General features: G+C 37.6%; 1 protein-coding gene and 1 non-coding gene across 4 annotated transcripts in view; both read right to left on the bottom strand.

Moving 5' to 3' along the window:
• Positions 1-17,638, bottom strand: part of mv (mauve) — a 42,637-nt gene extending 24,999 nt beyond the window's left edge. For 2 of the 3 annotated variants that reach the window (XM_053757127.2, XM_053757125.2), the window contains exons 1-15: positions 17,455-17,638; positions 14,481-14,574; positions 13,514-13,599; positions 12,941-13,095; positions 12,580-12,722; positions 11,906-12,051; positions 11,055-11,141; positions 8,632-10,979; positions 8,049-8,236; positions 4,524-4,649; positions 4,006-4,208; positions 2,289-2,479; positions 1,836-2,042; positions 1,365-1,463; positions 690-812 (exon numbers count right to left, since the gene is read on the bottom strand). In XM_053757127.2, coding sequence (XP_053613102.1) covers positions 690-812; positions 1,365-1,463; positions 1,836-2,042; positions 2,289-2,479; positions 4,006-4,208; positions 4,524-4,649; positions 8,049-8,236; positions 8,632-10,979; positions 11,055-11,141; positions 11,906-12,051; positions 12,580-12,722; positions 12,941-13,095; positions 13,514-13,599; positions 14,481-14,558 — 4,180 coding nt within the window. In that variant the 5' untranslated portion in view covers positions 14,559-14,574; positions 17,455-17,638. Of the gene's footprint in view, positions 1-689; positions 813-1,364; positions 1,464-1,835; positions 2,043-2,288; positions 2,480-4,005; positions 4,209-4,523; positions 4,650-8,048; positions 8,237-8,631; positions 10,980-11,054; positions 11,142-11,905; positions 12,052-12,579; positions 12,723-12,940; positions 13,096-13,513; positions 13,600-14,480; positions 14,575-15,790; positions 16,005-17,454 lie in introns of those variants that run through there. The other variant, XM_053757126.2, reaches the window with a different exon arrangement.
• TRNAM-CAU (transfer RNA methionine (anticodon CAU)) lies at positions 3,504-3,575 on the bottom strand. The gene has a single exon. It is a non-coding gene; the product is annotated as a tRNA-Met (tRNA).
• Positions 17,639-18,232: the final 594 nt, after the last annotated feature.

The raw sequence follows: 18,232 nt of genomic DNA on the forward strand, positions 1-18,232 counted from the left end.
CATAAAATATATGTATGTTACAGGTAGGAAAACTTAAAATAGCTGTTGGTTAATTTTGACAAGGCATTCTGTCAGTTGATGATCGAATAGTAACAGATGTGATTTTCATATAAAGTTTCACTGCCATGAAATTTATTTGAAGGATGTTTTTTTTAAAGTAGCCTATGTTTGATCGGAAGTCTTTAACTATAAGCAAACCAAATTTCATCAAAATTGGTCCAGCGGTTTAACGGTGAAAGCAGCACAGACAGACAGACTTGTGTATTTATAATATGAATATGAATTTATATAAATAATAAATAAATAAATAAATATATTAGGACAAATTACACAGATTATGGGATACTAATTCAACGATACTATATTTTATAACATATAGATACATATATGGATAAACATCCAAGACCCGGGCCAATCAGAAAAAGATCTTTTTCCATCAAGATCCGACAGGGGATCGAATCCGGGACCTCTCGGGTCAGAGGCAAGCACTTAACCACTGCGCCACCAAGCTCGACAAAAATTTATATGTTTACGATTAATAACATCTGTGAGATTATTTGTATAAAATTAAAAATATTTTTACATTTAATCACTGATCTGAAATTAGTACTGAAATTAGTATAAGCCTATGTCTGTCATGTCATGTCTATGTCTGTAATTGAAAAGAAGTAGGTATTATGAAAATATACCTCTGCGGTCAGTGCGCAGATGCAGCACCAGCGAGAACCCCGCCAGCCACGGCACCCAGGCCTCCGCCGCGCCCGCGCACAGCGACACCCGCGCCGCGTGGCGCGACCACGCTGACTGGATGCCTGGACATCATAATTTCAATTTAAAAAAAACATATCGAATCAAATATTGTACCAACTAAAACTAGAGATCCCGGCATTGCTCGAGTAAAATCATAATAAAAAAATTGCCTATGTCACTCCAAAAGGTTTCGTATATCTCTGTGCCAAAATTCATAAAAATCTGCCCAGTAGTTTTTGAGTTTATCCATTACAAACAAAATGACAGACAACGCACAGCCAAACTACTAGGCGTAGAAAGCTAAAATTTGGTGTGTAGGTTCCTAGAACAGTGTAGGAGAGCACTAAGGAGGGATTTCCTGACATTCCCACGGATAACGGATTTTTACTCACATACGAAGTTGTGGGCAAAAGCTCGTAATTATACACCTAAACCTTCCTCAGAAATCACAGTATCTATTGGTGAAAATATATCGCGTATAGACAGACAGACGCGACGGGGGGATTTCTTTTTATAATATGTAAAGATATGATACAGAGTTTGTTATGAACACAGTTTTAACCTGAAGCTAGTACAGATGATTTAGAATAACACTTTTTTACGGGAAGACTTACCTGCCGCAAGATGAGCTTCCCGCAGCTTCTTGGGGAGGGCATCCGCTTGTTGGTTGAATGTCGCATGTCGAGCTATTTCCGGTATAGGCGTTTCGGTACCTGTTACAAATATATCATTACCAGTCATTTCATATTTTTAGTTCACGAAAAGTATTTTTTCAATCCTTTTATGGATGGATAACGGCTGAGGAAGAAACCGGGAAATCGGTCAGCTAAGACGTAACGAGGATGGAACATAAACGCTTGCCATCGTTTGTAAAAAACAGCTATATTACGAAAGTAAGACATCTGTCTCTGTCGCTCACATTTCGAATGTATCGGTTCATCCTGCTGTCACAGGGATCAACTATATTTTACACACTATAAGGCAACGAGTTGTAAGCCGTTCTATTCTGAAAGTGGGGTTAACCCATTATGACTAGATGTTTGAATACGTGTTTATGTTAGAAATATGTCACAATATATCTGTACCTGAAGGATGGGGTAGTACGGGGAAATTAAGTGAATAGTCCGGTACATCACAAGGGGCGGCGGTCACGAGGCGTTGCAGCGCCGTCAACAGCGCCCGGAGCGGAGGTCGTTCAACCCCGAACAGGCGGATGAGGGCGCCCAGCTCCCGCGCGGAGATGTGGCGCGAAGCCAGCACGTGGATCAACTCGAGGATGCTGCTTTGTAATTCTAGAATTGAAAATGTTATATTTCTCAATCGTAGTTATTATTTTATTAGTTAGATGGTGGATGGCCGAAGAGCCGCCAGAATGCTTTTGCCCTATTTAATCCAATACGTAATGGGTCAATTAAAAAGTTATTCAATTTTTCATATTTACACAATTACAAAAGTATGCATTTAATGAATACAATAAAATCACGAAAGTTTGCTTGTGTTAATGCAAGTTTCTGTCTAGGCTCAGACAAGCTCATTACCTGGCGTGTGCTGAGTGGTGAGCAGCGCGGCGGTGGGCGGGGTCAGCAAGCGCGCCAGCAGCGCGTCGCTGCCGGGGCGCGCGTGCTGGCAGCCCGTGCCCGCCAGCCGCGAGCTGCAGGCGCGCGCCGCGCTCAGGCACGCCGACGTCAAGCGCGACCGCTCCTCCGGCTGGATGCCAGGGGTTACCAGTCTGACCACGACAAATAAATCTAATAGTCATTTGATTAGGATAGGTAATACAATTTCTCATCTCTGTCCGTTCCCGGCTAGGTTCGGGGTTGTGAAGCCGAGAAAGTCAGCGTAAAAAAGTCTTTAAAAATTTTTAAGATTTGGCTGTGATTCCTGACAACAATCCCTTGGGAATGCTATTGTTGCCTATCAGCTGCCTAGCCTGTGTCCCTTAGTCGCCTCGTATGACATCCATAGGAGGATATGGAGTAGCCCTATTTTAAGATGGAACCACACGTCACAGAAGGGCGGAACCACTCGCCACTTAGTATAGGTAATACAATATTCACATGAAATAATTTAAGTATAAGCCTAATTAACAGTTTCTTATTATAATGGGCATAGTATTATAAATTTGGATGTGTCTCACACACATACTCAATAACGCCCAAACTTGGATGTTGTTCGTTACTCAATTCACGCAAAAATCTGCTGCATTCTTAATTAAATAGTGTTCGTTCCGTCTCAAAATTTGCATGGGTGAGGAACTAGTGATGAAATAAGACTATGGTGCGTAGATTCGACCGTACGTTAATTACATTATCATAGATAACCTAATAATACCTAACCAATTAAAAGCATTGATTAAAAACATTATCAATTTTTTAATAATATATTTTGTAATTTAAAAAACATCCGACAATACGTTGAAATACAGAATAATAAAAAAGGAAATAGCGTTGAACGTTCAAATCGGTTAAAACATTTTAATTGTTTTCTAGAAAGTAAAGCTGTTCTCACGCTCAATTTAACTAACGTGTCAATGAGTAATGATGATTACATCATTAATTACATTACTTAATTAAACACATTGGGCTTCAATTAAGTACTTAGAAAAAAAAATTATGATGGAGCCATAACACAAGAAAAGAAATAAACACTGTAAAAAAACCTAGGACAAAATATAAAATTATATAACTTTCTGTAAGAAAAAAAAGGAAAAAAAAATGTTCCACCAGAAAAGAAATCATAAAACAAAAAATGTTTAGCAGAGCGTAGTTTCGATCTACGGACCTCTGGGTTATGGGCCCAGCACGCTTCCACTGCGCCACTCTGCTTAGTGACAGACTCGCCGAAATTAGTGTACTCACTCTCATGTTATAAAAACTCATCTAATCAATTGCGCTGTGATGTTATTTTGACATTTATCGCACACATCACAACGCCATAGATGATTGATGAACGCAATCGAATTCGAATTGAAAATTTGCATTTAAAATAATATTTTTTTCGTGGTGCTGTTTTTAATTATTTATAGACAGAAATAATTAGAAATTTTTGGAGAATGATATTACTACCAAATTTCATTATAAAGAGAAATAAAATAATATGTAAGAAAACATTTTTTCATCCATACTAATATTAGAAATATCAAAATGTGTTCGTCCTTCTTTCAAACTGTATATTTTATTGAAGATATTTTTGGTGTGTGATATAGTCTACATTTTGCCGGGAGCAACATATAGTATTTTAACAAAACGTACGTACTTTTGTATGAGCTGTGTCAGTACATCGAACACAACCAAGCACAGTTCAGGGTGCGTCAACTCAGTCCCGCGCTCGTACTTGCCGCACTCCACCGCTTCTGAAGTCACTCTCTTCTCCGGACTATTGCCTAGCGACGCCAGGGACTCTGTCAATTTCGCCATTTTGTATGACGTCAGGTCCAGCTTTCCTATTTCTACGTCTGCCTGAAAGAGTAAATAGTTTTTTTTAGGATATTTTTATTTTAGTTAAGTTAGAAGTGTTCCTAAATTTTAGATTAACATTCAGAAACTATTCTTTAGTTTGAAATCGGTACATTAACTAGCAGGCGCAGCTAGTAAAGTATAAATTATTATTATTTACTATGTCTTTCACCCAAGACACGCTGGGGTTTTCCCAGTTGGATATGAATGGCGATAAACATTTTGAATTTAATTGGATATTAAATTTTATTAGGAAAGTTTTTCCATTGGGAAGTCATTCATACGTTCAGATAGTTATTATATACAACATATAGTTACTTCATAACCGTCGTCCTGTCTAGAATGTTCGCGCTCACTGTGCTCGCTCGCGTACACCGCCACGCTCTCCTCGCTCGACGAGCTGCGCGGCGAGCTGCCGCCCGACGGACACAGCAATGGCGGCACCTGTACATCATGACATACAGACAACTTATCGTCAAGTGTCCTATCCATACTAATTTGTAAGATTTGTATTTTTGTTTTCTTTTTTTGTTTGTAATGAGATCGGCACCAGAACTTAAAAATTTCTGGTGCCGATTTTGATGAAATTTGCAATAGAAATAAATGAAACCTATATCCTTTTTTTATGGTTTCGAGGAAAGCCGGGACTGGCCGCTAGACCTAAATATAAATAAGTACATGTAAATATAAACTTTTAACGGTACTACTTATTTCAAAATAAATTTCTTGCAACAGACCCGCAAATGAAATAGGTATGGAAAAAGTAGCATGTAATAATAAACCTCCACGGTTTTTAATAAATAAAGCTTATTTACAGTTAATCTGTTAATCTGAATCAATCCAATAAACTCGAAGGTCACAACCAGATTAAGTAACCTTGACTTACACCATACGCACTAATCGAAGGCAATTCTCCGGTCAATACCTAAGACGTCGCACAGAACACTCATTGATAGAAACATCCTGTTTGTCTGCAATTGCACGTAGGGAGAAGACTTATAATTATCGGGTAAAGTCTAATCTTTTTTAAATTGCGTTGTTTATTATTTTTAAACACTACTACGATGGCCACATATATTTCAAACTATGTGTGTATATAAATATTAACTTTAGCTACAAAACTAAATAAAAAGGTTCGTACTAAGTCCTGTTATAATAATCCGTTATATATTTAGATATGCTACACCAGATATATGGTAATAAGAACCATTAGTCAAAAATAGTTCAATGTTCTTATTTACACGCAATAAGAACCCGATACCATATCCCATATGCAGCGATAAATATCCACATGTGGAATTTTGGAATTCAAATCAAGTAGTGAAAATAATTTAATTCTGAAATTATGATACTTACTCATTTTTGAGTAATCGCGCAAAGCAAGTTACAAGTGTACATTTGTACAAAACATTTCCTATACTTTTAAGTTATTGTGCAATGGTTAATGTCTAATTAATATATTTTTTTATAAATCTCAAGGAGTCAATAATTTATTTATATACTACGACTAAAAATCTAGATGCTATTAAGAAAAATGGACAATAAAATGCACTAACTCTAATGTTTCCATTGAGTGTCTCCATGTCAGTATCACAATTTAAAACAAACTAAACGCAAAGTTCACACAAATACAATAATATCCCTCAATTGTTCCATCCACTGGAATATATCACAAGTATCGATAAAAACTAGAGGTGATTAGCGTTATGTGTGCATCCGAACGTGTCACGTGTAATAGAAGACGCGACCGCAGAGACACGGGCACACTCGTGGAATAGATCATAGGCATACGACTTATGTATACACATTTTCATATGTCACGATATTTACATTTTGTCACAGTGCAGCGAGCTCCCACATATCGGCGAAAGTTCTAAACCGCTGTTTTTATACTTATGTACAAAACTGCTTAAATATTAATTCCCAACTTTCCCTGCCCGACAGTGAGATTTGATTGTATTAATGTTGTTTTTTACCGATTTAGCAGAAAATGATATTTTAACGCAGACAATCACAGGTTGTTTTTCTTCCCAACCAAGTAATACCAACTTATTTACATTATTTCTTTAGGAATACAAAAAAGGACTATTGCTCGTATTGATCCCGGAGAAAATATCGTTGTTGCGGGAAATTATAATTTACTAATATACTGGCATCGCCACCATAAATTCGACATGATTAAAAAAGTCTAACAAAGTACAATACGATCAGCCATTTTTAATATCATTATTCCTTATGGGTGGTGAAGGAGAATGGGCTAAGAAAGACCCGCAAGGCCAAAAAAGTACAATAGTAGATTTTTGGAAATAGTAGTAATTATAAATTTGTGTCATCAGCCGGACCCACGGCACGACCGCATCGTGTCTGTCGCATTCCAAAAACCGGTTTAAATTGTTGTTGTTATTTTCTGTTTATAAATTTATATCAAGTTTTCTTCCGTCTAGTTTCTAATAATATTAAGATTTTTTATAACCGAATGAAAAAATATTGTTATTGTAATTTTGAATCGATAATTATTTGTCTTATAGAGATTCAGGATTTTTAGGTTTTCGAAATGTAAACATGTCATTGAAAAAAAGCTAAATTTATATATTCTGCAACGATAGCCAATTTCTTAATTTTGCGAAATGTTGGGGGCAATTTGAAACATTTTGCGACGAGTGGACTCTACATGTGTATGGTATTAATTATTTGCTTTATTTAATTCGTATATACATTCACATGGTGCAAACCAGTTATAGCTGTAAACAAGATTAAGGTTTTAATTATACGCATAAATAAATTCACATTAAGTTCAACACATAAAAAATAGAATGTAAAATTCGATCACATATTCTGTTAGTCTACCCTTGTATCTGCGGTTATTTATTACCTTGACTTGATGAACAGATCTGGTATAAAATATAGTTACTACAGAAAAACAAAAGCAACAGAGTGTTAATGCCAGTGCGAGTACAACGTTTACTCATCACAAACAACGTTCGTGGACATCACATACAAAAAAACAAGCTAACTATACCAATATATCAAGAACTAGTTATTGAACACGCAGTGCCAATTTGACGTCAGGTCAAAAACTACATCTATTCCTTTCATCAAAATCAGCTCAGCGGTTTAGCTGTAAAAGCGCGGCAGAGAAACAGACAGAAAGCCTTTTATATTTATAATATTAGTTTGAGTTAATTCCACACAAGTGAAGCCATACTAAAATATATCGAAAAGGAAAGTCAGGACGACCTGTGTAGCTTTCATTCAAACCCGTCCAACAAATTATGTGACGGAGTAACAGACATCGTCAGTCCTTCAAATTCATTTCCGTGTGTAACTTCTCTTCTGTACTCACTATCGATTATTTTCAGAGTTGTGGGTTGGGATCTACATTATCTAGTATAGGAGCTATATTAAAGTGTATGCGACATATAACGGAATATGACGAGCGAATCGTGTGCAATGTGCAATAGGCATACTAGTCTGATCCGTAACGGTTTACTACATCAGTAAACACGTATAAAATTACATTTGTGTTATTATATCCATATAAGATTTGACTGGATTTTTTTGTTGTGTACAAATTCGCAGTTTATTTCACATTTCAGACTATTTACGCTAATACATTTGATTCATACATTTTATCGGGAGTGACCTGTACTGCAACTCAGGTCCTTGGAAATGCTAAAAAATGCAAATGATTGACATATGACATGACATACCGTAGCGTGAGTGAGAATGATGCATATACGCGCTTCGCACAGCGACAGTAACGCGCTGCCGTCACCTTCGAAGAACAACTCCTTTTAACTTGGAAATGCTGAAATGTACTAATGATCCTATCTATCTATATACCTTAGCGTGAGTGAGAACAGGCATAGCGTGTTTGGAGCTAGGCCGGGAGGTGGCGACGCGTATGAGCGCTTCGCACAGCGGACGCAAGGCGCCGCCGTCGCTGCCGGCGGACACCAGCGCGGCGGGCGACGCCAGCGCCGCGCGCAGCACGCCGCAACTCAGCTCCTTGGAGACGCCGCGTGTCACATCTGACGGATGTCAATAAAACTATAGACTTGAGATTATTTTTACACAAAAAAAAGTGATTGAATCATTTTCATATATAAAGTGGTGTTATTTTACGTAATAATTAGGATTCAATCCAACGTCTCTAGAGTTACACTAGCTGCGACCTAGGGTTTCGCTCCAGTAAAAATTACCCTGTATCACTGAGGAACACTGTAACTTCCTACTGGTGAAAAAATTATCGTTTAAGTAGTTCCCAGGTACACGCAAAAACTTTATTGAATATTGAAAAATTGCTTCTTAAAATAAGTCTTCACACATTATTCAGTTATTCATTCGGCTTTTAAAAAAAGCTCATGCACCTTCTCTTTCACACTTACTATATTACATCCCTGTCTAAGTATTGAAGTAGACTAACCAGCAACAGCGAACTGCACGGTGAGTAAAGCTTCAACGATCCGCACATGGACGCGTAGTTCAGCGGCGGTGGTGTGGTCGACCGCAGCCAGCCGCAGCAGCAACCGCAACAACACGACACTGCGCGGCAACGCCGACTGCGACGCCGCGTGCACGCGGAACAGCGGACTACACAAACACAGTCCTGCGCACGCGCGCCACAACCGACACGCCTTCTTCATCAACTCCACGTGATCTTCTATACACCGCTCCGTCACTACCTCATCATTTAAATTGGTATTACTATCCCATTTCACGAATTCAACCCCGAACGCTTCATAAATCTCGTGCGCCTCAGACATTTCTCTAAATTCTTCCGCAGGTAACTTCAACTCTAATATTCTAAAACAGTCGTCGGTCGCTTTCGACAATGATTCGAACAACATCCGCACTGATGCTAACGATCCGACGTCTCGAGACGGACCGCTCGTACCTTCTTTGGCAAGTTTCAATATCTCCACGGCGATCGCTATTTCCAAAATAGAACAGCACTGATTGGAAAATTCTGACAGAGATACCAATTCCAGGACATAACTGAGGCCTCCCTTTTGGATGAATTGTTCCGCAAACGATACAGTATTTAGAAGTGTCGCGAATATGTTTAGGCAAGACACCGTCAGGAAGTAGGCAGATTCTTCTGACCTTAAAATATATCTATGTTTGGCGACGATAAACGTGGGGTATATGACACTAAAAAGTAACTCGTATTTCATCTCCGTGCGGCATTTAGGAGTTACCCGGAGCAGGTGACTGACGGTGGCGTGCAGGACATTATTGTGGTTATCCAGTTGCAGCAACGAATTATAGTGTATTAGAAAAGCCCACAGGTTTTTCTTTTCAATGGGAGCAATTCCGTAAGGACAATATTTTCGAATGAAATCTCTCTTCTCATCTGACGGTTCGCAAATAGAGCACGGAAGCTGGTCGGTCACTTTGGGCAGTAGAATACTCGCTCCCAATTCACCATAGACAGTGTGCTCTAACAGTTGGAGACAGAGTGTTGCGACTTCGCTGTGGGTGAGCACGAGGCGGACGATTCTCTCCATGAGGGTGCCTGGAGAGTAGCAGCAGCACACCCCGGAGTTAAGCATAACTTTGAGCAGCTTATTCCTGAGCGCGGGTTCCGCGGTGAGGTCATCATCCGTGGCTAGAGCTGTGAGCGTGCCGTAGAGCAGCGCGACGCAGCAGACGGCGGCGGAGGCGGCGGAGGCGGGCGCGGCGCCGGGGTCGCCGAGGATGTCGTGGTGGTGGTGGAGGCCGGCCAGCACGCGCGCGCGGCACGCCTTGTGGCGCGCGCGCGGGCACGCCGCCGTGTGGATCACCTCGCTCCGCACGCGCTTCATCCCGCACACCAGTCTGCCGATCGCTTCTATCAGTTTCCTTATAAGAACTACCGCCTCGTCGCGATCCAAGCCCGGTATCCTTATCATCAGCTCGATGCACTCTTTCAGCAACCCGCCTTTGAGACATTCGCCGTACAACTTGAATTGGTCGGTGAACTCTCTCAATTTATCCACAGTGCGACACTGCATCAGCAAACAGTGGAAGAAAGCGGTTATCGCGTAAGCTATACCGAAGACGAATTTGAGCAAATTTTCCGATTCAGTCTTATTTATAGTTATTTCGCTTTTACTCCGGCTCTGGTTTTCATTCTTACGATATTTGGCACTCGATTTGGAAATAACGTCCTCTAATATCCTCAGAAGCATTGGAAGAATACCGTTGTTGATCAATTTCGCACATAAGTCGGAATGTATGAGCACTTTGTTCAAAGAAACTAAAAGAAGCTCTGTTAGCCCCATCTTTAGTTTAGCTACATCCTCGATTTGAGAATTTCCTAATGGAACCGAGCCGAATTGAAAAGAACAGATATTTCTCAAGGAGAAGTTGATGCATTGCATAGATATTTGAGATCCTTCAGACCCTGACAAGCTACTCTCTGTTTTGCAAAGCTCCTGTAACAAATCTATGACAATGAGGGTGAATTCAAACGGAGTAATTTCAGAGTTTATTATCTTTCTGTGGTTATCGTTCATGTAGTCATCTGGCTTTGGTTTTGATTTCTTTGGTGTGACGAAAGGGTCACTATATAAAGTTTCTCTGGGATGTTCCCTGGGCGAGCGCGCTCGAGAGTTGAAGTATTGGAAGTCGTCATGTCGCGAGCTGACCTTGATCGCGAGGGATCTATTTAGGATCTGAAGGTCGTCGTCGGAATCCACAGAGTCTGAAGAATGATCGCTGTGTTTTGCATACTTTCTCTTCGATTTATTATCTATGGAATCTGTCTTCATGTGAACAGCGGGTCTGGACCTGTTAATAAGTTAAAAAATGCTTTTAAATGTAGAATTTCAAACACAAACATGATAATTTGGGCGACGAAAGTACCTGGTGACATTGGAGTCTTTTTCTGATGAAATTGGTGAATTTTCTCTGGAACCCGCATTTGTTGCTAGCCTCTGCTTTGACCAAATTCTAGAAAAACACATTATCATTGATTTAAAATGAATGAAAAAATCCCACATGAGTCGTTTTATATCTTCGATTCAACAATACACTATTATATTCACTCACAATTCACTGCTAGGTATCTAAAGTAAAGATGTATGAAAAATATGTAAACAGTTCTAATCTTTTAAGTACCTGGATTGGACAGCAACAAAAGTTGCGTAATAAGTAAGATCTATTATGTTTATTATTTAATATTTAACAGTTCTTCTCAGTATATTGACTTTGGCACTTAGATTTGTGAAAAACAGTAAATGGATAACATTGACTGCAGAAATGATGCTTTTAGACATTGGTTTTGGCAACATTGGTCTCACATTTTATTCTCTTGAATAAAATGTGAGACCAATGTTGCCAATGCAAGTAAGAAAAGATTACCGAAACGTAATGTATAAAAAACCTGCAACATTGGATATATATTTTTTAAGTATTTTAGTTTACTTATTGAATACACTTGCCACCATTTGCTAAATCAAGAACGGTGGCTACCAAAATCCGTGTAGTAAATTGTGACTACATTATACAATGACAAACTATAATATTATAATAAATAAATCATTTTATTTTAGGTAATATGTACAGTATAAAAACCAAATACAAATGCAAAAAATCGTTTACATATTGTTGAATTGTTTACATTATTTTTCTAATTACGATAATAAAAGAAACTGATAACAATGAGACACTGCATGGCGTTAGTGTGCGTTCGTTTATAAATTTAAACGACTTACTTTTGTGAAAAAAGGAGATGTATAGGAGTACGGGGTGTGAGGGGTCGCGCGGGGGAGTCATGCGCGGGGGGCGCCTCCGCCGCGACCCCCACCTCCCCGAACAACCAGATCAGGACAGAACTCAGCTGTCGGCAGCATGATAGACCCTGCACCAGGGATATTCATATGAAAATTTTATAGAAATTCATGTTAGTTTTAATTAAATAGTTCTATCATTTAATTAGTTAATGTTTTACTAAATCAATCACATGTTTATTACGAAGAAACCTAAGAGTAAAGATAAATATAACTTATCAGATTATTTTATGTAACAATTTACTTACATTATATGATAGTTATAATTAGGCTTGGAGATTATTTTCGGCACATATTTATCAGTATATAACGGTATAACACATACATCACGATGAGTAATAACCAGACACCCAACGATAGGTCCATGACGGTATCAAACAGGTTCAAAACGTCAATTACACTGTATAAATTTTGTAGTTAGCACAGACCATTTCGTAATTTAATCAATGTAAATATAAATTACATTTTCTTCATTAAATTACGAAATCTCATTACATTACAATGATGGAACATCATTCATGTGGTTGTGATATATGGTTACGTACGAGGATAAGGTACGTAAACTTGCTGTATGATTAGCTTGAATTAAGAATCCTTACCTCAACCCCCACAGCTCTGAGCAGCACGAGGCAACGCCACGCCACGCCACCAAGCAGGTACCGCCGCAAAATCTCAGTTGAAGACTGTGCGTTCGTCTTCGTGAAAAGACTGGTGAATTGTGCCTTCTCCTGTTTGACGCCATCTTGAAATTATTTATCAATTTTGATAAGTTGATCTTTATACAAAATCCATTGTTGATGCTTTTACTTGCCGCCTTTTACTTGAGCACAAGAACAGACAGAGACAGAAGAGAAGCACAAGAGAGATGTATTTTAAAATATCTTGGATACTAATTTAGTCAATATTCAAATCATTTATTTATCAGAATACACAGTTATAATTAAGAAAGAAATAGCTCACCTGGCTTTGCAGACAGTTGGTCAGTAGGATTGTCTTCCTTCCCGGAATATGAGGGGACAGGCGCGGGCGAACAGAGAGTGTTGATGGATGACGTCACGCGGTGGATGCCACACAGCAGCTCGCAGCCCACCAGGGTCACCACGCCACTGATGGGGCTGGGAAATGTATCAGAAATAAAAGCAAATGACGTTGTAACATTAATAGATTGTATCTCATCTGAGCTTCTTCCTCAGGCAATTAGCGTCGCAGCCCAGGACCCACTTTCCTACTTTTTTGTATCTATTTCGTCATCATCCAAGGTTGTCGGCATCCCTATATTGTCAGACCATAGGATGCATTGCCGCACATTAGCGCGACCATAACGTTTTTATCTTTTTTTTATTTGTCAGCGGAAACTAAAAATATTAAATCAAATTATGCTACACTAGATAAAGGGATTAGAAAGTATTATAGTTTTCATATGTAAGGTCTCCCCCATGTCCTACCTCTTTGAAGGAGATGGGGAGACATTGCACCAAGAATCCTTATTCTAGGTGTCACAAGACTCAATTCTCCGGTAAAAAATTAACGTACCAAAATTTAATAAGTTCCTTGGGGTCGGCACCGTCATTGAGGCGTATGAGGAACTCTGCCAAGAATAAATCCAGCCATGTCGATTTCTGTAATGTTCAAAATGGATATGTAATCAACATGTCTATCGAGTTTTTTTTATTGATTCTTTCTTTATTGAAAAGAAATATCTTTGTTCAAACAAACTTAATACTGTCTTAAATTGGTAAATTACTTAATTGATTTGGATTGTGCAAAGATATTGATGTTTTAATAAACAACCTGTAGGTACCCTATGATTTTTTAAGTACCAAAATAAACAGGAAATGCCTAAAATTTTAGAGATATCGAGTACCTATTTCCCGCTTATAACGGGACTACTAGAGGCATTAAGAAATTAAATATAGTAAAATTTAGTCTTATTGAGATATATTCACCATAGGTCAATCGGTCAAGTTATCTATAAAATATGAATTGAAGGAAGATTACTATATGTGTATAGACGCGCCAATAACGCGGTCAGAGATCGGTTTACTACTAGCGCAAACGCATCGAACTCAGACCTATGATCGGCACTCTTTGTTATACGGTGTGTGCCTAATGCCGGTTTCCCGCTATCGCCGAACCCCAGACACATGCAGACGAGAATGCATAGTATAGTGCATGTAGCAGGCGGAGCTGCGGACAACAGCTAGTACCTATTTTGCGAAAGTTTTAAGTATGTGTTTATTACTGTATCACGCAAAACCTACAGAATAGATTTCGATGAAATGTGGAACACAGGTAGAATATTACTTGAAATAGCATATAGGTAAGTTATTTTTTTTTTAATTCCCTACCTGTGATTCTGCACATAAATCTATGCAAATTAATTGCAAACATACCGTATTACCGTCACATAGAGATCCATGCAGAGTAACGAAGTGCAGTTGACTGTACCTCTACAATAAAGTATATTGTAGAAGTGCAGTCAACCACACAGTGGAGTTACCTCATAAGTACCAGTCTCAGCTTTGAAGAAGTGGTCCCAATATATTTTCAGCGTATCCGTATCTTCTTCCGTGTTCATTTTCTCACTATCTCACCTTTAAAAATGTAGAAAATAATAAAAAGTAATTGAGACTAACAGACACAAATAACTTGTAATACTGTATAGGCCATTCCAACGAGCGCAATTTTTAATTAGTTACATACACTAAATTGCCTCTACTGAGAAACCTCACAGATTCAATTGACTAATAAAAGTCAGTAGACTAGTTAATATAATAAAAAATGATTTTTTAAAAATAAAATCTATCACTTTCGATTTCCATAATCGACTATATTAATATTTGTTCATTGCTTCCACAGAATCGATGTTTTTATACTGTCTTATCTGTGAGTAAATACCTACCTACTTAAATACAAATCGACGCATCTTTTCATTTGAAAAAAAAATGTATATCAGGCAAGGTCGAAATGTCTTAAACGGATGTTATAAATGGGTTTATTATGTAAAGCAACAAGCATTATACAAAAAATAAGAGAAAATAAAAATCTAATTCTAATTAGATACTTATGTAATTATTTATTTCTAAAGATTCAAAATATTTCAATACGAAAACTGCCGAAAAAAATCATTCTGAATGTCATACAATAAAAAACAGTACTCGTATCTACTAAGTGTCAGATTTTATTCAATTAACCTAAAGGCAAGACTTTTGCAAATACCGCCATCTAGTTGTAGGAGATTAAACGCTAAAAAAGTTGTACGCTATAAAATTCATGTGTCTCTCTTTATATGTATAATACTAGGCCCGTACCGGCTTCGCTCGGGTAAAAACATAATAAATTACCTATACACCTATTACCTTCCTCAGGAATCACAATATCTATTGATGAAAACCGGGCAGTAGTTTTTGAGTTTATCGCGAAGACCGGCAGACGCAGCAAAGGACTTCGTTTTTTATTATGTAAGGATAGGTCATTATACGAGTAAAATAGTGATAGTAATGATAGTAACGTAAATTACATCCACAGAACTAGATCGACTACATCTATGTTAGAGTTCAAATAAGTACAGTCAACAGCACATCAAGTTACCCTGCATGCTACAGCGCAGTAATAGCGGCGAGTTTTCAATAAATTTGGGTAGGTTGATGTGCTGTTGACTGTACATCCGTTTCATTTCAATTATTCAATTAGATTAGTATAACATATTTTCGACATGTTCATGCTGAACAGTGTAACTTTAAGGTAAGTATGGCTGTTGGCCTTACACAAAAACTATATATATTTACATACATTAGTTTTATTACATACCCTTGTTTCAAAGACCCTACAACACTAAACCATTTGGAACCAATATGAGAAATAAATATACTTTGACAAAGTCCATTGAATAAAACGTAAAAAAACTAGTTTTCAATGCGATCGCGATCAATATGGTTTTTTATATTATATTGCATATAAAATGTATAATATTCGAGGATAGGCGACGCGTTGCCGACGCCGGCGACCGGCCACTGTCTGTCGGAAGCCTTATCTCATCGGTCATTGTTTATTGGATATCGAGAATAACAGATATAACATGCTCGTATTTACTATAGTATTTATAATAACTAAATAATGATATCAGTGTGTTCGACGAGTTATTAATTATTTTCGTTTGTCTTAGCGCTTACGCGTCACTTGTCACGTGGACTGTATGTAACGGAAAAAGTACCTACCAAACTTTAAAGTGGCATTTTGCACGAACAAAGTGTCGTCTTATGGACCTTTTCTATAAATACTTGACAAAGTTAATCATAACAAGTTGGCACAGGCAGACATGTTTCCTCCTGGTACTTTTCTGGGAAGATTCAAGTTTTTCCTGTATCTCCCCAAAAATTGTAATTAAATTCTAAATTTGGCTTTTGGCATTTTATTCGTGAGTTTGTATGTTTGAGGTGGGTACCGAACCAATTTCAAAAATTCTTTCTCCATTAGAAAGGTACATTATCCAAGTTTGCTATAGGCTACTATATTTTATCTCAAAATTCCCACGGGAGCGAAGCCCCGGGCAACATCTAGCTTATGATATTTTGGAAACCATAAAAGAACATGTTGAGTTAATTTTATGTTGAAAGGAATAGAATTTGAGCACTTTATATTGTTATCCAAGTTAAGTTTTCTTGGAGGGATGAAAGCAGCGCTGCCAGATTTTTCTGGGCAAAGCCAGAATTTGAAACCTAATAGGTTAAAAAGCAGGACATGATATAAAAAGGCATGATACAAAAACTAAATAGTTTTTCTCATATTTGTGAAGAACATGATAACTATTGTATTGAATATTTAAATTACCTATTTTGTAGATTTACCCTTTGTGCAAAAGTATACCAATATTGTGATTATTTTGACTGCAAATACAAAGACGTGGGATAGTAAAATGTGGACTAAAAAATCAGGACAGCCCACCAAAATCAAGAAGACTGGCAATTCACAATGGACACTATAAAGAAGATTCTAATTAGAATAAAAGTGTATATTTTAATTCTAAGGAGAATCTTACTCGTGGTATACAATCTTATCTTCAAAATTTGAAGGCTAAACCCCTACACCTAGATTGCTACATCGCACTTCGGTTTTATAAACATGAATAATATATATATATATTATTCATGAATAATATATATATATATTATTCATGAATAATATATATATATATTATTCATGTTTCTTATGTGTTTCATGCGTATTTATGCAGTAGACCTACCTTACCTATTGAATGTATCAATATGAGGATAGAGGAAACCTTACAACTATTCTGCAATTTTCATAGGACTCACTTTAGTCAACATATTTGATGTAATTATGTGCAATCTATGTATAAACTTAATTGAATTGAGCGTGAGATACGATAGTAATAAATCAAAAAACATTACAAAATCATACTATACAATAAAAATAATGTAAGGATGTTAATTAAATCAATCAACTAAACTTACCAATACCGGAATACGAAGTTGGTATCATTGGAAGCAAGATAAATCAAGAAAACTTGTAATACATGCACACAATTTACAGAAAATCGGTATGAATTCAAACAGGATATCGAGCAAAAACTATAAGTAGGTATCATCAAAGCAAAGCAGCATACCTCTAAGTTTATATTAATTTATGTGTAGAAAGTTTTGTTTTGAATAACATGTCAATGTCATCATGTCGATATTGTCTTGTCAAACATGAAAAAAAAAACAGCTCAACAAACATTGTGGCTGCTAAAATCTTGAACGGGCTGAATGGGATGCGATGGGGATGCAATGGGGATGGGATCCATTTTTTATGAATATATGTCGGATATATTATGCGCATGGAAGTAGTAGGCACTGTACCTACTAATTTCATGATAATGCATGTACGAGTACTTATTAATTCCACGATTATGTAAACAAAAGTTAGGCGAAAGCAAGGTGTCACGATTTCGACACCAAAATACTACCCCTAGGCACTTTTTATGTATAAGCCGCGCCAATAAAGAAACGAATCATAAATGGCGTCGCTCATCATTCTCTTTCACTCGCACGCTATTGCTGTCTTTACTCACACACGGGCGTACCGTATACAAAAAAAATAATCAGTCTGGTTTTGCTCTTACGCTGCTACGACGTGCTCTGTTTGTTTCCAAATTCCTAACCCAACTTTTAAGTGCCGGCCGTGTTGATACGTGGTTATTATAATGACTTCTCGAAAACGAGGCAAGGTTCTTCGAAGCGATGCACGTGA

The sequence above is a fragment of the Plodia interpunctella genome, chromosome 16 (assembly GCF_027563975.2).
Source record: "Plodia interpunctella isolate USDA-ARS_2022_Savannah chromosome 16, ilPloInte3.2, whole genome shotgun sequence".
Lineage (NCBI taxonomy): Eukaryota > Metazoa > Arthropoda > Insecta > Lepidoptera > Pyralidae > Plodia > Plodia interpunctella.